This window comes from Schistocerca americana, chromosome 10 (genome assembly GCF_021461395.2).
Source record: "Schistocerca americana isolate TAMUIC-IGC-003095 chromosome 10, iqSchAmer2.1, whole genome shotgun sequence".
NCBI lineage: Eukaryota > Metazoa > Arthropoda > Insecta > Orthoptera > Acrididae > Schistocerca > Schistocerca americana.
In genome coordinates this window covers 154661764-154687666 of record NC_060128.1, presented here as the reverse complement: position 1 = coordinate 154687666, position 25903 = coordinate 154661764, and the positions used below count along the sequence as shown (strand labels likewise).

Genomic DNA, 25903 nt, shown 5'->3' with positions numbered 1-25903 from the left:
GTGAACGCACATTGGAAGCGTATATTCGTCATCGCCATACTGGCGTATCACCAGGCGTGTGGGTGTGGGGTGCCATTGGTTACACGTCTCGGTCAGCTCTTGTTCGCATTGACGGCGCTTTGAACAGTGGACGTTACATTTCAGATGTGCTACGACCCGTGGCTCTACCTTTCATTCGATTACTGTGAAACCCTACATTTCAGCAGGATAATGCACGACCGCATGTTGCAGGTCCTGTACGGGCGTTTCTGGATACAGAAAATGTTCGACTGCTGCCCTGGCCAGCACATTCTCCAGATTTCTCACCAACTGAAAACTCTGGTCAATGGTGGCCGAGCAACTGGCTTGTCACAATACGCCAGTCACTACTCTTGATGAACTGTGGTATCGTGTTGAAGCTGCATGGGCAGCTGTACCTGTACACGCCATCCAAGCACTGTTTGACTCAATGCCCAGGCGTATCAAGGCCGTTATTACGGCCAGAGGTGGTTGTTCTGGGAACTGACTTCTCAGGATCTATGCACCCAAATTGCGTGAAAATGTAATCACATGTCAGTTCTGGTATAATATATTTGTCCAATGAATACCCGTTTATCATCTGTATTTCTTCTTGGTGTAGCAATTTTAATGGCCAGTAGCGTATGTTTATACGTTTTGTAATATACCAACCTAGATCACGAATAAAATATCGCTAAATGCCCTGTTGTGATGCAGGCTGGTTGTAAAATTACGTTTCCTGGCGATTGGGGATTCTTTTATAAGTCTGGCTTTGAGCCAGGAATAGCACAGCCCACCATTCCAAAAGTTGTGGATGCACGTACTGCAGTTTGCAACACTTTAAAGGGGCAATACTTAAAGGTGCACTTGTGTTATCTTTCCGAGTTTGGAGTGTGTTTGTGTTACTCGGAGTTTTGCAGTCCTCGTCCGTCGCATTGGGCCGAAGTGGACTGACTTTCTCGCCTGTCACTGACAGTTTCTCTTTTCTGGCATGCTGAAATTTAGCGAGAGATCCAATCAAATCCAACATGAACTTTCACAAGCAATGGCATAAGGCATTACGACACAAATCGAAAATCACCGCGTAACGTTATATGCATATTACTAAGAAAGAAACGATTGCTGAGTGGCAAAAAAAAAGTTTTTTTCTGCATTTAAGAAAACGTACTTACTAAAAAAAGACGGAAAATCTCCAACTCGAAAATCCGAGTTAGAACTGCTCTCTATTTTGGCGCGCGGATAATGTGTGTGCTAATTTCTGTAGTTTCATCCTTTCTATAGCTAGATAGCTGTCGTGCTCGACCAGTACCGTTCACGACGGATCGACGTGTAAATACATCCTTAACACATGAGTTGCAGTAATCCTTCTCACAGCCAATGTTAACTAGCCGTGACATTGACGGTGGTCAGAATACTGAGAGGCGCCATTCTATGGGTTTTTCTGTGCTGAAGGTGAACTGCTTTATTTGGAGAACCGTTTAATTTTTCTTTGCAACTTGTTAAGTGAAATATACAGGGTGACTCACTAACTACTGCTACCAAGAGTAATTCCGAAAGTATGATAGGAGCTGAAAACTTTGTGGGACGAAAGTTGCATGGGACAATGGAGGCCATAATATGACGTTGGTTTTTTGTTGCTAGGTGGGCTCACGTCAGAGATATGAAGGTCAACTTTTTTTTTAATGGCATGCTATAGTTTGGTAGTTATTTTTTGATACCGACTATCGAGACGAATCCAATGATGTGTAACAGTAAGGTCTTTGAAGGTCACAAAGGTGGCATGAACGTCCATTTACAGAAGGTGTTCGAAGTGATGACCATTGGCGTCAATGCAGTGCTGAAATCTTATCATGGATTGAGTGGTATTCCTTACCACTTCGGCAATTACCGAAACACATGCTCTGACAATTCTCTCTCGTAGATCTTCAGGTGTAGTTGGAACCACTTTATAAACTATGTCTTTTACGAATCCGCACAAGAAAAAATCCAGAGGTGTCAAGTCTGTCGATTAAGCCGGCCACGACACATCTCCTCCGCGTGTAATCCAATGATTTGGGAATTGTCTCTGCAACTCATTTCTAACCTTCAGCGAAAAATGGGCCGGACACCCATCGTGTTGATAGCACATTCTGTTCCTTGTTCGTAAAGGTATTTCTTCCAATAACAGACCTAAGGTTTCTTGCTAGAATCTGGTGTACTTCCTACCATTAAGATTTCCTTCGATGAAACAGGGGCCTATAATTCTGTCCTCCAGAATCCCACACCATACATTCACCGACCACGGTTTTTGGTGTGCAACTTGCCGTAGCCAGCATGGATTTTGCAGATGGCCAATAATGCATGTTATGCAGTTCAACATTTCCATGGTTCGTGAATGTAGCCTCGTCAGTAAATAAAATCAAAGTAATAAATGCGTCATCCCTCTGAACCTGAAGTTGAGCCCATCGGCAGATTTCAAAACGACGCATACAGTCCGTATCAGTTAATTCTTGGTGGAGACTGACATGGTAAGGATGATATTGATGGCGATGCAGAACAGGAACAACACTACTTTGGCTCATGCCAGATTCCCTTGCGATTTGATACGAGCTAACACAAGGATCTCGAACCACAGTGGCAAGAGTACCAATTTCCGTCTCCTCGTTAGTAACTTCCCTTGGCGGATATGTTTCCCATGCGTTAAAGATCCAGTTATTCTCAGTTTATCAAAATGGTTTAAATGGCTCTAAGCACTACGGGACTTAACATCTGAGGTCATCAGTGCCCTAGAACTTAGAACCACTCAAACCTAACTAACCTAAGGACATCACGCACATCCATGCCCGAGGCAGGATTCGAACCTACGTCCGTAGCGGCCGCGCGGCTCCAGACTGAAGCGCCTACAACCGTTCGGCTACAGCTGCCGGCTCTGTGAAGTAGGATAGATTGTGATCTGTGGCATCTCTGCCGAAAGAGAACAATGCTGGCGGGCGCATAAGTGGTTCGGAGCACACCGTTCATCGTATATTGTTGAACATGGAGCTCTGAAAAAGAGCCTGGTTGTTCTCACATTGAGCCAATGACATCGTCAATTACGATTACAGTGGGCACGGGAGCATCAGGAGTCGACCGTCGATCGATGGAAACGTGTCGGCTCGCCGGGTGAACCACATTTTTGCTACTTCGGGTGAACCACATTTTTGCCACACTAAGTCGATGGTAGTCTCCACAAACGCCGTCATCGAGGTGAACGGCGGCTTGAAACGTGCAGGGCACCACGGGCGCAGGCGGATGGGAGCAGTGTTACAGTCTTGGAGACATTCTCCTGCGCTTGCGTGGAACCTGTAGTAGTAATCTATGACATGCTGACAGCTGCGAACCATCTGGATCCCTTCATGCTTGATGTCTTCCCCGACGGCGATGTCATCTTTCTGCAGTATAACTGTCCGTGTCTCTGAGCCAGAACCATGCTACGGTGGTTTGAGGAGCGTTATAGCTTACTCACGTTGATGTCTCGGCGACCAAATCCACCTGAAGTACATCCTGTGGAACCCATCTGGGTCGCTATCAGGTGTCACTATCACCGTACGCAAAACAGTGGCCCGTTATTAAGGCGAATTACAAGACCTGCGCGTAAAAATCTACTGCCACATACCTCCAAAAACCTGCCAAGAAACTGTCGGACCATGATGCACAGAATCAGTGATATATTTCGTTCCAAAACGGACAAACAAGCTATTAAGCAGGTGGTCATAATGTTTTGGCTCATCAGTGTCTGCTTTGAATCGTGTGTTGCTTCTTGCCTCTCAGTAAGCTTTGTAGCATAAGTGACGAGTACTCTTGTTATTGTGCCAGGTGCTATTATGCAGCAAAAACATTCTACATCGAAGTGCATATTTGTAAATGGGATAGTGTGGTATAGTACTTACACCGTACGGTATGATACCGCATTTAGTAAATTCTGGTTATACAGAATTCACTAGAAGATCCAGTGACGAAAGCATGAGACTGTGTATTATTTCCACTGGAGTGGAAGGATGCTCGTAAAACGTATAGTTCTACTGAGATGTGTTGTCCTTAGTACTCGTTAATAACGTGTGAACACATTTGCGTAACTACTGTTGCGTTTTTATCAAAAATGGTTCAAATGGCTCTGAGCGCTATGGGACTTAACATCGGAGGTCATCAGTCCCCTAGAACTTAGAACTACTCAAACCTAACTAACCTAAGGACATCACACACATCCATGCCCGAGGCAGGATTCGAACCTGCGACCGTAGCGGTCGCGCGGTTCCAGACTGTAGCGCCTATAACCGCTCGTCCATCCCGGCCGGCGCGTTTTTATCATTTATAAGGAAGAATGCCTTAGTCATTAAGACTACAAAGTAGACTCAGTGGCAACAAGCAACAGAATGCAAAGAAGGAATACACATTCTTTCCATGACAAGATATAATAAAGTTGTATACCAATTCTGCCAAAACCTACTAACATGGAGTGCTCCATTAAATGTGAGAAAGTAAACAGGACGGATGTGAGCTAAAATAAAGTTGAATGCGAACAATATACCTACAACGCATTTAAATCGAGAAGTTCACACATGGATTCGCAAGCAGTAACGAACATACATTAGTTCACAGAATACTATGCAACAGAACCAGCTTCTGTTTTACCGGTGTATGAAACAAAAATAAAAGTCGAATAGACAGGAAGTTTCATAAAAGTAGAATAATTTATTCCATATAATATCACGGATGTGCGCAAAAATAAAGTAGAAAACTGCAACATATTCACAATGCTATTCACAGTGGCATACACACAAATAGTGGCAATCAGGAAAACAATGCGATGAAACCAGCTTTTGTGTCAGATGATTTTTGGGTATTGACATGTGTTAAGGAGCAATTGTTCCATCTCATAATACCCAGATGGTCGACATTGCAATATTAGATTATACACATTGTTAATTCTACATTCCAACGGCAAACATGACATCATTTACAAAATTCTGCATGACTACGAGAAGTTGATATTAGTTTTGACTGAAACTTCTCGAATACGCATATTACTTGGCAATGTCACGAAAACATTTCACCGAGCGAAGTGACGCAGTGGTTAGCACATTTGACTCGCATTCGGGAGGACGACGGTTCAAACTCGCGTCCGGCCATCGTGATTTAGGTTTCCCGTGATTTCTCTTAATCGGTTCTGGCAAATGTCGGGATGGTTCTTTCGAAAAGGCACGGTCGACTTCCTTCCCCATCCTTCACAAATCCAATGGGACTCATGACCTCACTGTTTGCTCCCGTCCCCCAGATCAACCAACCAACCAACCAAAAACATTTCAGTTTGCAGACATGTACTTTTACTACTAGACTACAAGGCCTACCCGTAAATATAAATGTAAAATATTGTCACTAAATAGCGCATTTCTAATTAAAAATACAGATTTTCGAGCAATGTTTTCTCGTAAGTTCACTGCCAGGCCACAAGGAGTGCTGCTGTCGTTATCTGCCGGGCACTGCACATTTTTTCGGTGTTCTGCGATGGAGCCGCCATAAGCTAGTCCCACCCAAAGCTTACGCCATCCTCACACAGGACGAGTTTCACAAGCAGTAACTCGTGTCTTTTCAGAAATGAGGCGCGGTAGGCTTCAACTGAGCAACCAAAACGACTGCCAAATGAAGGTTTACAACATGAGGAATATGTACAACGTGACAAATCGAAAGAGAAAAAGGTGTGTCGGAACAGACGACATTAAGTATTCACTTTTCACCCACTGGATTACTAATAATTTAAGTACTGGATAGTACATGTAATTTGAAAATAAATTGCGGCCAGTTTCGTAATTCGTTTTCAGATATATACGCTGGCTTTATGGAAGCTCCAGACAATAGAATTTGTACAAGAGCGTTATGTACCCTCATATAGCAAGGCAACTTCATTAACATAAAATGAACATAGTTACAGTTTTCACGTTTGTACTTTTGCGTAAAATCGATTTTGCCCAAGTGTTCGGTATTCTGAAACCCACTATTAACTGCATGCATGTATTTTCCGGTTATTTTTGACGTTATATTAGATTGTTAACTATTTGCTGTATACTGTACTTTGCCAGGCAACCTGCCACCAGTATGATGGTGCAGCAGTGAGTGTATTTAGTAGTGAGTGTATTTACACAATAGCTTTGTACGTAATATTATTTTCTCCAGAAATTTCATTCAGGCTTGCTGTGTGAATCTGCACGTATGGGTCATTCCATGCCAAGTGGTCTAAACCTTCCCACCATCATGTCTCCAATTTTCTTCAAATTTTATCTGTAGCACTAGTCAAGTGCTAAATTAAGTTTCTCAAGATTTCAAGCCTCTAGCTGCAATACTTGCTGATCTACACCCCCTTGTCTGAAGGGTAGTAAGTTCGCATGCGCGCGACATCAGACAAAATGCCATTTTTGGGGTCTCATAAAATTGAAACCAATTCATAAGAATGGTTAGTAAGATGAGACCCTGTACAGTTTTTTGTGCTGATTCAAACGAAATTAATTATAAGATTACTGATGCAAAATCCGGTCAAACAAGTCGACTCAAAGTGTACCCCTAATTCTGTCGTGACTTAATGCGACAAATTTTGACCAATATTCAGACTGCAATAATTTCCTTGCAGATAAAGATATGGACTTGAACTTTTTACCAAGTCTTATCTTTGTGCTGGACATAATACAGCTGGATTTCCAACTACCCAGGCTTTATAGTCGCCTTGCAAAATCTCTTCAAATTTGGCAGTGTCAGCGCAAATGGCTTTATTTACCAAAGTTCAAAGCCCATTACTACAAAATAGTCAGCCTGGATTTAATTGTGAATAGTATCATCTGAAAGAGAAACTCTTGCTCTACAAGATGGATATATTTTTCTTTTGCAACGCTTCCATTAAGTGCTTATTTACTCAGGTCAAAGTATCTTATATTTTGTGTGCGCAGTGCCCTGCGTTGGTCCATGATGGCTGAGCCATTACTGGTTATCACAATAAAACCAGCATCCCCATCGCCATAGGGGCCACGCCCGATAGCCATGCAGTAACAGCCACGGGTGGGTATCTTTACTGCAGGTTCCCAAGCCTGATTACAGGGTGTCTTTACCACAGGATCCCAAGCCTGATTGTGGGTTTCTTTATGCAGGTTCCCAAGCCTGTCTTCCTCAGTTACTTCATCATTCTGGAAGCATCGTTGATTTGCAAGAGAATGCTTTCAGGAAAACTGTATTGCCGACCAGATGATGTCACTGATGGAGCTGGAATAACACCAATGATAAGTTGTTCTGGAATCCAGCAAGTATCACGTCTTAAGGGCCAATAAAATGAACTTGCAGGACCATGAGGATGCATAAAGCTTATGAAAGCATCTTTCTGTTCGACTGAGATTTCAACGATGTTTCCAATCCACCATTTCTTTTCATAAATGCAAGCAACATACTGCCCAGGCTGAAGATCCATGACTTGAACTACTACTTCAGCAGCACTAATTTTGGCCAAAAAAGATGTCGCATCATTAGAAACTCTACTGACCTTAATTGTCGTCATATCAATGGGCAAAAAATGGTGGTTTTCTCTTGTGCCAGCTAGAGTGTGCCCTTGCAGGAATCTTTCTTCTTGAGAAGCTTTTTCTTCTTCAACTTCCTCTTTGCTGATGAAAAAGAATTTGATTCCATTGATATTATCATTGCAGAAGTTGAAAAGATCTTTGGGTGTTAGAATCTGGTTTTCATATGGACGTTGCAAACTTGCTCTTGCTGCCAACCGTTTTGTTGTGCCTCCAATGCCATCACAAGGCGACTTTCCATGGCTTGTTCCAAAGAAATTCCATTCTGCTGTTATTTCAAAATCTTCTTTGTGATAGCATAAGTTGAGAAAATTCTTGAAATTCTTATATTGTGCAGCTGAACCATCACTGAAGTAGTGGATGTGGCTTATTTTGGAAAATTGCATCTTCAGGTAATTGATTACTTTTCCAATGTAAACATGGACAGTAATCGTATCGTGTCGAAGGCAGTCACTAATAACACAAAGATTCACACATTGCACCTCTTCGTTTTCACAGTAGTAGACTACAAATGGATGAACTGTTGCTTGACTGTTTTCCCAGTGAAAGCCTTGCACTGCATCTTGAACAATAAATGAATAGTTTTCAGCAAAATCCATTAGTATTATGAATTCGCCTTCTTTCAAATCAGTTTTGAGAGCTTTCAGGTGCTGGCTTTGATGCTTGGCAATGTAGTGATGACAAGACAGGTTCCAAATTTTTGCTGCAATATCTTCAACATACTCTTCTGTTGAAAGCTGCTTTGTTTCTAAAGTATCCCTGTCGGTATGAATCCATTGTTTGTACTCAATCAGTTCTTCAGGGTCATTATCTTCAAAATATGTTGCAATAACTGCTTCTACACCTTCTGGACCAGGGCAGTTTTCACAACGATGAAGCATACAATCCTTGTTTTCCAAGCTGCAAACAGCTTTGCTAAGAATTTCCTTGTAGTCTTCATTGATTGATGCACCAGTGAGCATAAGCTTGACATTTTGGTGTATTGTACAGACACAAACTGAGTGCATTCCAGCAGAGCCAACTGTAACACACCATTTTGGTCTAAGCTCGCAAAACTTTGAGAAGCCAATTTCTGGTCCATTTTGCTTCTGATAAGACACGTACATTTCCTTCAAATTGCAAAGCAACAACCGCTTTTGCTTGTACACCTTTGTTCCTGAAATTCTCACAGGCACACAGTCTTTCTTCCCTGGACAAAGTCTGCTGAATTCGTCATCTTGAAAAAAGTCATGTACTTTCTGGACAACTTCATCTGAAAGCTTCCTTCCTTGCCGATTTGCTGGAAAAGCTAGAACACCTTGCTCATTCTTCAGTTTTCTCGCTTGCTTTACCATTCTTTCTGATACATTAAATGCTGTTGTCGTATCTTTAATTGTCCAGCTTCTTGGAACCAAGGTCAATATTTGAACTTTTGTCCTACGATTTGACACTTTACATTTTTCTTTCAACTCTTCTATAAGATTATCAAGATCTGCACAATTATTGCATGGGCGACTTTTACTTGAACTTGGCTGTTCATCGTAATTGATTCCTACAGCAGCAGCAATTTGATTCCCAATTAAACTTTGTGCATCCAAGATCTTTCTTTTTGCATAGCTTTGCTTATCTCTTTTACTTAGTTGTCTTCTTTTCAATGGTGAAGCACCAATAAATGATAAACTTTTGTTGATGGCTGGTTCAGTTTCATCCGTTGTGAAATCTTGTTCAGATTGGGTTGATAGTGATGATGAATCTTCTAGCTTTTGGTTCAGTGCCGACATGCAGCGAGGGCAAAGCTTCTGACCAGGTTTTATATCAATCACTTCTTTTTTCTTTAACAGGCAAAGTTTGGCAGCTGTTTCATTATCAAGCAGTCTAAGTCCAGCTTTTACATTGTGATTCCTCTTCTTGAATGGATTGCAACATTTCTTTTGCATCGCTTGATATTCATGTAGGAAGAGGGCTTCATGGTGGAAGCAAATGATGGAATTTTCGTCAAGTTTGGCTTCTGAACGCGAAACAAGCAATTTCTGGTCACATTCTGTGAAATCACTAAACGCTTTGAATCCAGTCTTCTTAGCATAGAAGATAACATGGCACTTCGATGCAGCAGCATCTTTTCCAATTGAACAGGGGGCCAACGATTCTTCTTCTTCATTAACTTCTGACATCTCTCACTGGCCAATCACTGAATAAAACACGAATGAAATATCCAATTATATCAGTAATTCTAAGCGACTATTAAGATTCAAATTCCTAGAAATGAAGAAAAATTAGTGCATCGCGCATACAAAATATAACAACTTTGATGTGAGTTAATGAGTACTTAATGGTCGCGTTGCAAAAAAAACAAATGTCAGTCTTGTAGAGCAAGAGTTTCTCTTTTAGGTGATACTATTCACAAGCAGATTCAGGCCAACTATTTTTTAGTAATTGGCTTGAAACTTTGGTAAATTTTACCGTTTGTGCTGACACTGCCTAATTTGAAGAGATACTGCAGGGCGACCATATGGCCTGGATCATTGCAAATCCGGCTGCATTATGTCTAGCACAAGCATGAAGCTTGGCCAAAAGTTCAAGTCCATATCTTCAACTGCAAGGAAATCATTGCAGTCTTAATATTGGTCAAAATTTGTCGCGTTGTGTCACGACAAATTTTGAAGTATACTTTGAGTCGAGTTATTTGACCGGGGTTTGCATGAGTAATGTTATACATAATTTCGTTGGAATCAGCAAAAAAAACTGTACAGGGTCGCATCTTACTAACCATTCTTATGAATTAGTTTCGATTTTATTAGACTCCAAATATGACATTTTTTTTATGTTGCATGCACACGGACTAAGTACACTTCAGACAAGGGGGTCTAGATCAGCAGCTATTGCAGCTAGAGGCCTGAAATCTTGGGAAACTTACTTCAACACTTGACTAAAGCTACAGTTAAAATTTGACGAAAATTGGAGACCATGATGGTGGGAACTTTTTTCAGTTTTAGACCACTTGGTGTGGAATGACCCGTATGTAAAAGTGAAAACTTCATTTATCTTTTCGCTTCTGATGTCTCAATGTGTATTTCACTGATACGATTGAACAGGTTTTTTTAACCTGAATGTTAACTGACTACAATACATTTTAGCAATGATTTTAATAAATACTCGCTAGCAGCAGCAGTGTACAGATTACTTCATTCAACTAATCTTAATTTGGACTTCTCGCCTCCATATTTTATTTCAATGCTGTCTGGACATTTCCTGGCAGCATGTATAATACAAACAAATGGAATTTTTGCATCTACTGCTACCACCACAACCACAGAATTTTTCGCGTAAAAACTGACGAGCAAAGAACAATACAGCTTTGAGTGTCATTTCTAAACAGAATGAAATAATATTCGGCAAAACTCCACCAATACCGAACGCTTCTCAGGGGATCCGACAGAAAGCATATTACGCTCCCGTCCTTAGCTAACATAGTATTGTAATTAAAAACCAGAATACTGCTGAAACTATAGCTTATAAATCCAGAGGTTTCAGAACTTCATCACTGTCTACTTAATGCCAAATGTTAATACCAAGTAATTAAATTATTTTCCACAACCCTTAAACACAAAGCTGAATTATAGGGTTGTCAACTTTCAATGGAGACGAAATAGGACAACTCAAATATGTATTATTATTATTATTCACAATACATTGCATAATACATATATTATGCCGTTACGCCAGGAAGCATGCATTTAATTAACAAGATACTCACTGTTAATACTGCGAATACAGCCATTTCTGCGAGCCTCTAGTTTTTTGCTTGTTGTGTTTTGAAATTATATTTCACAGCTTTAATAGGTTTTTTTCCCATTGTCGGATTTGAGAAATTTAGCAATTTCAGCACATTTCATACGGTAGTTAAAATTCCAAAATAGTTCAGCTTTCACCGTTTACACTGTTTCTTTCACTGCTCTAGACATTTAGCATCACACTGAAAATCCGCTCTACTAAAACACTGGACGGTGGCACTAGAACACGTTGAACCACTTTCAGCAAATTATGTGCTTTGCATCTCTTAAAAAAAAAGTAACCCATTTGCTTGAAATGTTTGAGTCTGATAAGTCCTTACTGAACGGCAAGACGTCATTCAGTGCACATATTTCGGAAAATAATTCGTCACCGTTTATATTTATGTTGAAATAAAGTTTCATTGTGTTCCCAAATTTAAGGGGCTCTTCAAGATTTAGCTGAGAGGTAAGCTTGAAAATTGAACCTTCACTAACGTCAAACCATTTTTCTTAATATTCCTTGCTGAACTTCTGTGACAAATTTTTCTTGTTCCTGTTGCGGACATTTTTTCATCTCTCGTAATACTTTGAACCCGAAGAAATTATTTCTTTGTCTATTAATAATTTCTGTACGCAGCTTCAGGAATATAGAATATATTCTAGTTATCTGTATATAATCAATTTTCACGTGTTTCATGGTTGTATTTAATAAATACACAACGTTGTGTACAAAATAAATGTAAATCTCAGAGAGTGTTACTGTCGCATATGTGTCGCGAATGTGCTGAAAGTGTATAGCTAAGGGTATAATACTGCACAACGTGTGCCAGCAAAGGAGTAATGTGACGTCAGCAGGGACGTTAGGAAGCAGGAGGAAATGCGTTTTTGTGGTAAATGCAATGTGGGCTACGTGACCAGCAGCATAGAAGCTACTGGAAGGAGCCGGGGTCGGGAGGCCAGACCCTGATCGCATGGGAGACGCGTCATGCGAGCCTACACTATGTGATCAAAAGTATCCGAACAACCCCCAAAACATACGTTTTTCATATTAGGTGCATTGTGCTGCCACCTACTGCCAGGTACTCCATATTTGCGACATCTGTAGTCATTAGAGATCGTGAGAGAGCAGACTGGGGCGCTCCACGAAACTCACGGACTTCGAACGTGGTCAGGTGACTGATTGTCACTTGTGTCATACGTCTGCACGCGAGATTTCCACACTCCTAAACATCCTGTTTCCGACGTGACAGTGAAGTGGAAAAGTGAAGGGACACGTACACCACAAAAGCGTACAGGCCGACCTAGTCTGTTGATTTACAGAGATTCTCTGCCTCGTGATGACTGGGTGTTGTGTGATGTCCTTAGTTTAGTTAGGTTTAAGTAGTTCTAAGTTCCAGGGGACTGATGATCATAGATGTTAAGTCCCATAGTGCTCAGAGCCATTTGAACCAACTTACAGAGACCGCCGACAGTTGAAGAGGCTTGTAATGTGTAATAGGCAGACATCTATCCAGACCACCACACAGGAATTCCAAAATGCATCAGGATCCACTGCAAGTACTATGACAGCTAGGCGGGAGGTGAGAAAACTTGGCTTTCATGGTCGTGCTGCTGCTAATAAGCCACACATCACGCCGGTAAATGCCAAACGTCGCCTCGCTTGGTGTAAGGAGCGTAAACATTGGACGATTCAATAGTGTAGTGCCAGCAGTAAAATTCGGAGGCGGTGGTGTTACGGTGTGGTTGGGTGTATCATGCAGGGGGCTTGCACCCCTTGTTGTCTTGCGTGGCACTATGACAGTACAGGCCTACACTGATGTTTTAAGCACCTTCTTGCTTCCCACTGTTGGAGAGCATTTCGGGAATGGCGACTGCATCTTTCAACACGATCGAGCACCTATTGATAATGCACGGCCCGTGGCGGTGTGGTTACACAATAATAACACCCCTGTTATGGACTGGCTTGCACCGAGTCCTGACCTGAATCCTACAGAACACCTTTGAGATGTTTTGGAACGCCGACTTCGTGCCAGGCCTCACTGACCGACGTCCTCAGTGCAGTACTCCGTGAAGAATAGGGTGCTATTTCCAAGAAACCTTCCAGCACCTGACTGAACGTATGCGAGAGTGGAAGCTGTCGTCAGGGCTAAGGGTGGGCCATATCGAATTCCAGCATTACCAATAGAGGGCGCCACGAACTTGTAAGCCATTTTCAGCCGGGTGTCCGGATACTTTTGATCCCATAGTGTATGTAAGTGGAGCCGCCGGCGCTGCTAGGAGGTTCAGATTCCGATCTCAATTTGCCTCAGACGCTGGATGGAAGTTAGTTTCTCGTGGCACCTGACAGCACAGGGTACATGCAGGTTACACAACATAATCAATTTGTTAGTGTTTCATGGGATTCAACAGTAGTATCCGGTCCTACTTCGTCGTTCAGTCTCAGTTATTATTCAAGAGTTTCTCGTACTTTTTCCTCGCAGAGTTTCTTTATCTGAAAAAATTCCAGCCCGTATTCTCAGGCACCAGGTCTTAGAGATGGACGAGACACTTCACAATTGGACACAGCATCAGCTTCCATCCTGATCCTCTCGCAGGATGCTACATTACTTCATCGTCCACTTCACTGTTGTTTTCATGGGCTACAAATGTCCAAATAAGTTCAGCGGTATTGCCTTCACCCTGGCTTAGAAAATAGCACTTCAACAGTGGCCAGATCAGGAACAATGTATCTACAGCAGGAAAAAAGAATGAAAAGGTGTGTAGGAATATGCCGGAGTAGTGTGGAGTACTCTGCAGGAACTCAAAGAAATTCATCTCACTCACCTTCTTCGCGCTTGAAGAAAACTCATTAAAGAGCTTAACCAATAATGATTCAACGTCTTGTGACGGTAGTTTTAGCCCATATTTCGCATTATTATGCAGTATACGGTATGTATGTTACAATGTCCTTCAATAAGATGTGGTGTTTCAAACATTTTTTCAGCTCCACGAAAATAGATTGGTTTTTTCCGCGATTGACGGAACAGTTGTCAGCACCATAAGTAATTAGTTGCGATGCTGAAAGACCAGGCTTAATTATAGAAGTTGATGCTTCGTCAGCGGCTTTGGAAAAATCTGTAACAGCTGACGTCGTTCCCGGATAGCAACTGTGAATAATTTCATATTTCCTTTATTTGAAACATCACCTGCAGTCGATACTGAGTTGTACCAACTTTTTCCCACATTCTCGTGTGAAGCCAATACATTCTTTACTTTAGTTCGTCCACAGTGAATCTTGGATGGTAGTTTCGACTCTTGAAACAAAAAGTGAGATAGGGGGGCGTTTCCACAGTCTTGTGAACGGTAACTGATGATGTTTCACTCCATTATATGTTAATATTAGTTCTTTTACTGACACCTCCTCTTCCTTAGTAGTTCCGCTTGCACGACATACCTTTGAAAAGTGGAGTTTCTTAACGCATGCTACACCTTATCAATGTGAGCCTTGGTACTTGCATGATGCTTTGCCGCTTTCATTGAGTCGTATTGCACTGTAAAACTTACACGGCATGTTTTAAAATATCCGGAACACTCATCTTCTTTCGAAAGTCATCCCGAAACGTCTGTTTCTTGTAGCCATTTGTCATTGAAATAACACGTCGCTGTTTTTTAGCCTGCTATATTTGAGAATCTCACTGCAGTACGACGTTATATACGCACACGTAACAATCAGTCATTATAATGCCGTTCTTAAACACTTCAATTTTAAACTAAACGCATGCCGTCTGCGATTCACGTAATACAACCACGACAAATGCTTCACTACATCAATCGGCCGCGCGCAGCAATGGGTATATTTCGCGCGATCATTTTTTCGACAGCGGTATTCCTTTTCAAATCAGTACGTCTTCACTGCAAGCACTGATAATAAAATGAAAATGTGACATTGCCACGGCTTGCTTTGTTTGTTGTTTTTTGCCCCTATACAATTGGGCAGTAGAACAAATAAACTGATATTGTGACTCTGCTTTATTACCCACATGTAAGTGACATGCTGCTGTGATAGGAAAATACAAGCTATTGTTGGCCTGTCTTTCCTAGTTCGTTCTTACTGGAGCGGATTTCACATTACTGGGCAACAGTGGACACCACAGTGTAATAAAAATACAAGGCCTCTTTGAAACGGGTTGTCGAATAAATGAACGCGCCAACTTTTATTAAAATACATTGGAATTCGTTGTGACAAATCCACAATGCTCCCAACTAGTGACACAATCGAATACAAAATATTGAAACCAAAGAATAACGAAACTGAAAAGTTTAACTGACTCCATTTTCATCATTTGGCTTCTTTAAAAAAGTTTTAAAAAATGAAATTAGTAAATATGAATTTAGCCTAATTTCAGGGGGCACGAAAACCGGACTTTTAACGTCCGCTCGGGACCGGATATCATAGTTTTCATTTAAAAACGGGGCTGTCCGGTCTAAAACTGGACGGTTAGCAAAGCTAGTTGAATAGTTTTATCTCAACCACTGTTTTGTCCATTTCATGCAAGTGAAGGCTCGACACATGAAAGTGCTGTGCAGGAGCTTCCACCAGTAGTATCACAGCCGCTACAGATGTGGCATTTCTGTATGAATCTGACTTGACATTGCCAGTGCCACCACCAAAACCACACTGAATGTAGAAGAGTGTGCTACAGCCAGGTTTTCAACACGCTCAAAAAAGAAGAAATGTGAAGGCATTCCAGTGTACTACAGTTAATTGCTGACATACTTTAGGCGAATGAAAGCTACTAAAAGTCACAAAGCTAGGCTGTCATGCAAGAAAAAGTCCTAAAAATTGTGTATAACGCTGTAATCAATAACTTTTGTGTAAATTTCATGTTCGACTACTTTTTTAATGTCAGTACTTTCATGGAAGTACACTAATACTTATTACCCGTCGAGAGAATTGAATGTGCGCATATTCATATGATGTCTGGCTGCAGCCATAATGACTGCCAGAAGCGGTAATTACGCACCTCTGTGCAACGACATCACTTTAAATCCGGCCAGTCTGAGGAACTCCGCGGTAAAGAGTGGATAGTATTAACACATTTTGGTTAACATTTAAGCCACTGAATCGATTTCAGCCGAACTTGGTACACGTATCATTATTATTTTTTTGTTAAAAATAATCTTCATTAATACAATACAATACAATGATAATTATACAAATAACCCACCACCTAAACTAATTAGTATCATTATCTATGGAAACAGTGGATATGGTGGTAAGAACCAGCCACCTATCAAGGGGTGAGGATGGGGATGAAAAATAGCTGTAGGCCTCGGCTTACGAATATCTAGACTTTATTCAGCCCGAGTCTGAGAAAGAGAGCACTTAGTAACATGCAACAAACTTTACACACAATTTCAAACCATTACGAAACGTTTTCTCACTGACAATACCCACAAAATAATGAAAGCAAAGAAGTTTACCGCTTATTACATTTCTGCCGTTCATGCAGAAATACTGCCACATCATCTATGGCGTTTTAATTTATTACTTCTTTACTTTCAGTTATACTTGCGACTATGACTGTTGATATTTTCAAAAATATCGGGAACTTGATATATCGATATTTAAAAAATATCATTATCTGCTCTCAATATGCCAAAAAAAGTTATCGTTGCATCGACGGTAAAACTATCGGCTGCACATTGTGAAAATATTGCCAATTTTAGAGCTGTATACTTAAGTGTTGATTTATTATTAGATATTCTGTATATCAACAAGCAAGCAGCCTGATTATCCCCCCCCCCCCCCCTCCTCAGAGCAAGAACTGAAAGGAAAACAATGCACGTTCACTCTTGGCGATAACCGTTTTGCAAACAATGATAACTGCAGGTAAGCGGAACAATAAAAGGTGTCCGATGGGTTTGTCGTTCGGTTTCATCACACATCGGATTTGTCTGGAACACCTCATGTCGACGTCCCTGTTTTTTCATTTCTGCAAATGTCAGCGACCTAGCAGTTGTAGTGTCAAAATTGCGTGCTGAAGGTAAACGTTGCAGTTTCTGTTGGCAGCGCCGATTACGTCAGCATTTCCACTCACACGTCTCCGCCCACCGCAAATACCAATCTTGTCATTTAGATTTTTCTTCATCAGTTTCAGCAGCTTTGTTGAAGAATGCCGAAGTGAAGAAATAGCATACTAGTTGCGATAAAAATGGTTTTTCAACGCAGCTGATGTGCCATTTTTTCACAGCGGATATTTTGTTATTCCACTCACACCGCCACCTCCAATATAACTGTGCAATCTATACTTGTTTCACACAGTGAAAGAGGAAGACTGGACGTGATGAAAGTAGTAGGACTCCTTCACACAGTAAAAGTAAAATTATGTTCTACTACAATTTCAAAATAACAACTTCAAATATTTTTCGAAAATTGTGAAAAAAATATTATATTAAAAAATTATATTGGCACTCGATATCACCATTTCGATATCGATACATCGGCGAAAAAATAATGTCGCTATATTGATATCTTTTGGAAATATGTCGATATTTTATCAACAGCCCTACTCGTGGCACACTTTGCAGACAGTATTCACATATACCACTCAATGTACCTGCAAAATTATGTCATTGTACGACACACAGTTCAGGATATATGAAGTCATAAACACTGAGATGCATGAAAAACAGCCGCATCATGAATTTTGTTTAACTTTATTAGTTCATTGCTACAAACTCTGTTCGCAATACATTTTGCAGATGGTATCGACATATGCCGATGAACGTACCTGCAGAATTATATAGCTGTATGACACGTATTTCATGAGATATAACTTCATAAACATTGAGCTGTGAGAAACGAATTTGCAGGGTGAAATTTTCTGGGATACAGGCAGTGCTGTTTTTATGGGGGAACGCTGGGGGATGCGTACCCCTAAACTTCTTCGTCGACAAAGTAATTTTTTTTTTACGATGTTGAGAACTTGGAAGAGTGCCAAAGATTTATTTCACGGACGTAAATTTTTTATTTCATTTTTTAGTGTTGGTAATTGCAGTACGAACGGTACCAGTGCAGTTTTTGGTGGGAAAAGCGATGTCATTGACTGTTTCAAGCATTTCGAAGCTGCGGCAACCGTTCTCGACAACTGAATCGCTGGCAGCCAGTTCGACAAGCACGTAGTGCCCTCGCCCCCTAATAGTGGGCGATGGTAGTGTTAAACGGATATGCGTACGCTCAAACACCGCGCTACCGATAGTTGTCTCCACGGCCCCGCTACCATCATCCTTCGCGATTCATTACCGTCTTGTCGCTTGTGCGACAGTGTGTCCTGTCTTTCGTTGCAATTGTAAGTTAAGTTGAAGGTGAGAGGTGAGCAGAAAACTAGGGGTTGATGGGAATCGCATGCTTCATTTGAGGTCATGTAAACTGAAGTGTTCGATACCACTACCACATTATCTTGTAGATTTGAGTGTTTCTCGGTATTGCCTGCTTCATTTTAGCAGCATTTCAACTGAAGAGTCCGATACCGTTTTTTTTTTTTTTTTTTTTTTTTTTTAGTTCGAAATGTTGATGACGTTATGGCTAAAAGCAGACAGGTGGTATCCCATGCTTCGGTTATAAGTAACTTTCGCTGCATTATATCCAATATCGGAGTACCCTCAAACTTTTTTTTTGGAAAAAAAGCGCTGGATACAGGTGAAATATGTGATATGCGTATGTGGGCAAATGTGAGAGTAAACAGCTCCTGCTAAACCAATTACAACCATATAACTTGCAGTCTGGAAAGAAATACTCTTGGGGTAAGAAAGAGCAATGATGATAATGATGGGATGATAATGTGGAGAGAGAGGGGAAAAGGCTATGGACAGAGAAAAAGTGAGGGAGAAATGGACAGGAAAGGGAAAAGCAAGATCGAGGAGGAGGTTATGGAGAGAGAAAGGAAAGAGGAGGACAGGTTGGAGGAGAAAGAGAGGGGAAGGAGGAGGTGGGCAGAGAGAGAGGGGGGAGACATGGATAGAGAGAGGGGATGAGGGGATAGATTTGAGGGGGAGACAGAGGGGTTGAGGAGGAGATACAAGGGGTGAGGAGGAGGTAGAGGAGATGAGAATGAGACAGAGGGGTTGATTAGGCGATAGAAAGGGCTGGAGGAGAGAGAGGGGACTGGATAAAATATAGGGGGAAGGAGCCGATGGGTAAGGATAGTGGGTAGGAGCGGGTGGGCAGAGAGAGTGGAGAGGAGCAGATGGGCAGGAAGAGGATCAGAAGCAGATGGGCAGAGAGTGATGGTGATGGAAGTGAACAAAGAGAGGGAGAGAAGGAGATGGACATGGAGAAGGAGGAGGAAGACATGGACTAATAGAATTCGAATAAATACGTACCCGGGCAACACTCGGTACTAGCTAGTTATTTGTAAAATGAGTTTGTTTTCTGTAATGTGAAAATGTCACATGCTAAACAAACATCTTGGGGAACGAAGTGAGTTCGTTGCCTGCAGCCTGGGCAGGCTACAGTTGCGGACTCACCACGCAGGCGGCCTGAGAGCCGTCTAGCCGGCCGGCGCAGAGGTGTCCCGGCCCCAGGGACACGTCAGAGACGCGCTGGTAGAGGCGGCGGCAGCGGCGCGTCTCCAGGAGAGGCAGGCGCGCCTCCAGCAGCCGGCCGGGGGCGGGGGTGGAGGCGGCGGCGGAGCGGCTGGACCGCCCCCAGCCCGTGGCCACGCAGCTGGCGGCGGCGGGGGCGGAGGCGGCTCGCGGCGGGGGCAGGCACGCCGGCGTCACGCCGCTGGCCGGCCACGTCAGCTGCAGCAGGGCTGCCACACAAACAGCGGGTCAGTGGAAGCAGGGCTGCCAACCCCACATACAAGCAACATATTGGCTTAAGTTAGGCCACGACAGCTGCAGCAGGGCTGCCACAGAAACGTTGTGTCAGCGGTGGCGGGGCTGCCAACCGCCAAGAACAAGCAGTGCATCGACTGAATGGGGGCTGTGACATGCCACACACATGAAACGCATCAAGCCGGGTTTCCACATGCAACAAAAATGACACAACAGCAAGTGATATGATGGCCGATGGGGCAGCGGAGCTGAATGCTGCAGTTTCCACATGCTCCTGTCAAAAGTGTCGTGGCATTGTTTTCAGTGTGGCGTCAGCTGGAATTGTTCATACGGATATTGGTCTTGTCATTCAGGTTATAGTGTTAGAACTGAGCTAAGAATCCAATAAAGAAGAAGAGAAAGCACGATTGTTGGATTTAGAAGCGGAATTTATGCACAAATAGCACAAAGGCATCAAGCAAGTAAATGGACGTAACACTCTTAAACGAAAACCCATACACTTTCGGGTAACAAAAAGCTAATTCAGAGTACTTGTAAACCTGTGGTTTGAGCTCTAACTCCGATACTCACATTAAAGAAGCAGTTCCGGCTCAAGAACAACTAGAAGTGACACAGATAATCACCATTTGTTGATTACATATTTCCAACATTTAGGCCTACACTACTTTCTCAAAAGTACAATTTCAAAGATTTTGTGTGGTATGTTGGATGCTATCTATGACGCCGTAAAGACTCATTTAAAAACTAATATTTTCACTTCTGCAGCCCACGTCAGTTAAATACAACGAAATATTCTATCCTTCACCGAATTTTGGAGCTATAATTCGTGCCAGCGCACTAAAAGATACGAGATTTAGTTGATTTCATTTATTAAAAATCAAACTCAATCTGACATAATACTGCCACTAGAGACTTCCTTTTTCACATCCACTGGACAAATGTTTAAAGAGCGTTGAAGTTTCCAGTACTAGAATCTTGTTATCGGAATATACTGCCAGTATGGCTTTAATTTTCACCATTTTTAGAATAAATTGAGCTGCTTTGAAACCACACATCACCTTTCACTAATCAAATAATAACTGCTTACTCACACACAAAATTTATTTGTGTATCATATAATAGAAACATCATATACTTTCACCTCGTAAATTAATCATATGTACATAACTACAATGGCAGAACCTTTATACAACAAAGTCACACACCTTACCACTGTCCCACAATAAACCACACTCAAAACAATGTATTTTGCAGTGGTACTTAATGCAGTGTATCATAGGAACTAAATATTTTCCTAAAACAAAAGTATCTTAGACTTCAACATAGCCTTTTACACTGTCAACTTCAAACATTTTACTTGTCAATCTTGGCAATCTAAATTTCTTGCCAAGTACAGTGCGATGGTTTCGTTCATACTTGACTTCTCGCCAGCAATACGTCATGTCCGGCACAATAAAGTCAGAGTGGAAGCAGGTAGCATCAGTCGCTCCTCAGCGCTTGGTATTAGGTCCTATACTCTTTTCATTGTACGTCAACAATGTGTCATCAATTTTGTCCATTGATAAACCCACATGCTGATGACCTTCAGTAGTATCTAACGTAAGTGCAAAACCAATAAACCTGAAGACAGCTATGTAGGACCTGTGTGCACTAGCAACACTGGCGCAACTCATCCAAAACTCCAGCAGTATTGGTTGGTCATTCTAGACTCATTAGCCAGAAATACCTGGAATTCCTACCATCTTTAACCCTAAATGGGATTAATACCAACTTGTCTCCTTCATTAAAGAGACTAGGACTAATAACAGATGAAAATCTAAACTGGACCGAGCATATAACTGCAATGTGCAAGGAGGTATCAGCATTTCTCCATGTCCTATGAAAATATAAAAAGCTCTTCCCTCTTGATATGAAAAAGAAACTTGTACAAACACTTACAGTTCCAAGTTGGGTTGAGTTGTTTGGGGGAAGAGACCAAACAGCGAGGTCATCGGTCTCATCGGATTAGGGAAGGATGGGGAAGGAAGTCGGCCGTGGGCCGTGCCCTTTCAAAGCAACCATCCCGGCATTTGCCTGGAGCGATTTAGGGAAATCACGGGAAACCTAAATCAGGATGGGCGGATGCAGGAATGAACCGTCGTCCTCCCGATTTCGAACTGATTACAGTGGATGTTATCCTGCATGACCTTTCTCAGGAAGCTCATGGCGTCTAGTTGTGAATGCCTGTGATCGTTATATTTGTGATGTTTCAGTCTTTGATCAAATTTCGTCATCATATGCAAAGCTATTCTGGCTGCATGCAAACAAGCGTAGAGATTTCCATACCTTCTGTCTTCTAATTGTCTTATCAATGAACAGAGTCTCTCATCTTCCTCCTTGATCTTAATGCTATTTTCTGAACCAAAATGGCAAAAGCACCTTGCTATCGCACTCCATCATTCGACCACTTTCGAAGTCCTTCTCAGTAGCATGATCCCGACTCTGGAACAACCTCTCGCATTGTATTAGAAAAGTGAATAACATCTCCAACTTCAGAAGACAAGTTATGACATCTCTACTAAAGGTACAGCAATGGTTACCATTAGCTCTGTACAATCTCGTTACCTTGTACATCCTTCTTTCCAACCACAACTTTCTCATTTTCCAGTATTCTTAGCAAGTGCAGTCTCCTTAAATTTCCTTTCCCCAGAATTCATTGTACAAAAAAACATCTATTTTGAACATGTATTAATTCTTTTTATATCTGCCACTATCTTTATTGTTATTATTGTCATTACTATTATTATTATTACTACTACTACTATAATCACTATTAGTGGCAGCAGCTACAGTAGTAGAAGTAATACCACAATTAACTTCACTAGTTCATAACTGTGTAACACCCCACCCGTCACTTATCTGGTTTTGGCGTGTGTTCACCCCAGCTAATTGACTAACAGATCAACAGAGAGTGGAAAACTGCCACAATATTGGATAAGGCAAAGAAAGTAATAAGGCCCTGTGACTCCTGACTGAACTGCGGTGGCAGTGTTGACATTAATTGATTCAGAATTGATCTCTTTTAATTAAAAAGGGGTGCACATTGATGTTATATTCAGCTATTGAACACCAGATGCAAATGTTGAACATTAAATTAATTAAGAAAGTGACTTGGGATTTCAACTACTTGATTGAAAACAGATGCAGTCGATTAGCACAACTTTATTTTAACTCACGACCTTCAATCATCACATTACATGAGTCTCCTAACAGGCAGTGGGAATATTATTGCGTTTACGTGGAGTAAACCGCAATAAATAAAAATTAATTCCTATCAACTGACCCAGGTGTAACCCGAAGAGCGAGAAGAATTCTACAATACACGGCCCATGAAACTCTCGTGGAAACTTTCCGGCATGATCCAACAAATTAATCAGTGGCCTAACTCAAGCCAGAGTGGGCGCAATATCACCAAATTCAGCGTGGCGGAGCATCGTCATCATGCGGACGTCGGCCAGCCTCATAGTGCTGCAAGGCTGCGCTAATCTATTCACTCCCAGCTATCTTGCCCAGTACATAGCTGAATGAAAGCTTTCTATTTCCAAGCTCAATCGTTCCGTTTGCTAAGTCCTAAACTGCAGAGATGCTCACTCTCTCTCAGGCAAGCTGAGTAAAGAGCGCCGCGTCCACACTCTAGGCAATCTGGAAACGGAAGACCTCTACTGAGACTTCTGCCAGTCTGCTCTTCACCTCGGTTTTCCCTCCAGCAAAATCACTTACGCCAATTGCAGCGCAAGTCGTGTTAATTATGCGTCGCTTCCCAGCGCTGACCAATGCCTGCTCTGGGAAGTGAACAAATTCCCACAAAATTTCCCTTCCTCTCAACTTCTGCTATTTAGCTCCTCCCAGGCCACCCATCAAGGTTAGCATCTGCATAAAACACCAATTTTTCCGAAATTCTGACTCCCAGGAAAGTACTTGAAATTCCTTGGTCTTGTGTACCCATCAGAGGCCGGCGTATTTCATTCTGTCGCTCTTCACCTAGTTTACTTCAGACTCTGCAGACCATGATTTCAGCGTGAAGTTGCTATAGTCACGAACATGCATAGCTCGGCCTCTGTTGACCGCTCCACCTTAGCTTTGTGCGGCTTTCTCGCATGTTTCACTGAAAATGGGACGACAGACATTTATCAACAGGTGTACAAGTTCTCCGTCTGCTTCCTGGTACACCAGCATGGGGTCAACCACCCCCTCACTGTCACTGATATTAAGGCAGCTGGAGGCCCCGCAACGTTACCGCTTTCTCAGGGTTTGAGCCGCCCTAAGCTGCCTATTGTCGCTTCCCTTCGCTGCTCCCCAGCTGCCACCCAGCCACGGTCAACTCTGAATACTTCCCTGGGATAAACTAGCCTCCAGTAAATCGACGCATTTCCACAAAGATTTCATGTCATGTGAATGACTTTAAAACCATCTCCCAACATTAATTATTCCAATACATCCATACTATACCCTCTACAAGGTGCATTATGCCTTGTCACTCATTTTTGTTCAGCCCTACTGTTCGCTCAATGTGAGTTCGGTGATCTTAATTGACTTCATGTAAGGGCATAGTTCTTGCCATTTTACAACTGATGTTATTTACTCACACTGCCACTTAAGAGACTCAAATTATTTTGTTACTATTTGTAATATTAAACTTGCTATTTCGTAGGTACTGCACCTGTGGAACCCTGGTTCGGTGAAAGTGTGGGCCTGATGGCGTTAATCGTATAAGGTTAAGTAAATAAATAAAAGTATGAGCACTATCAAATACGGCATATTAACTTCAAAGACGGCGGCCCCTTCCAATGCTAATCGATGGTAGAAGTTAGAAAGTGGTGTCACAAAGTTAAAGCGTTTTTAACTTTTGTGGCATGGCTGAAAGTGACATCACCAACTGAGTGGTGACCAAGTGGCATCCCTTTCGTTGCACACGGTAATCCACATTTAAACTCAGGCATGGCTGCCATTCACAACAGACCAATGGCGGCATTAGCTGATCAGCTGAACTGGGGCTCACACATACATTTATGAGCCACAAACTTATGACCACCTCGTAAACAAGAACGTCTGTCCACATCTGGAACTCAATACAGTAGTGACAGTGTGTGGAAAACAATCGACAAGGCCTTCATAAGTCTCTGGAGATATGTAGCAGGAGACACCTACATACAGATCCTGCAGTTCCCATAAATTATGCAACCCACTTGGACACACAGCTGGTACACTGATGTGATCCACTGGATAAACATTGGATGATCAAGATATCAACGTGAGGCACTACTGTGCCTCTCAAACCATTCTAATACGATTCAGTCCTCGTGACACAGACAGTTATCCTGCTGGAAGATGCCATAGCCATAATGAAGGAATACAGATGTCCCACTATAATGTTCATATAGTCCACACCTGTCACAGTGCCATTGATTACTATCACATGTTGCACAGGAACTAAGGAGAATGTCCCAGGCACAGTGATATCACCCTCACCAGCCTACGTTCGAGCTGCAGTGCATGTTTCGAGAAACCAGGCGACACGTTTCCACTGATCCATGGTCCAATCTCGTCTGTCTTCTGGCCACTGCAGTCGTAGTTGTGATGTGTTTGAGTCAGCAAGGGAACACACAGGGATCATCTGCTGTGGAGCCCCATGTTCAACGATGTCCACTGTAAAGTGTGCTTTGAAACACTTTTGCCTCCACTGGCATTGTAGAGTGCATGCAGAATAACGTGGCCAGAAGATGTGCA

General features: G+C 42.1%; 1 protein-coding gene across 1 annotated transcript in view; it reads right to left on the bottom strand.

Annotated features, from left to right (window-relative positions):
- LOC124552639 (serine protease 33-like) overlaps positions 1-25903 on the bottom strand; it is a 172014-nt gene that overhangs the window by 12439 nt on the left and 133672 nt on the right. The window contains exon 5 of the mRNA XM_047126967.1: positions 19826-20112. Within this exon, the coding sequence (XP_046982923.1) occupies positions 19826-20112 (287 nt within the window). The remainder of the gene's footprint in view (positions 1-19825; positions 20113-25903) is intronic.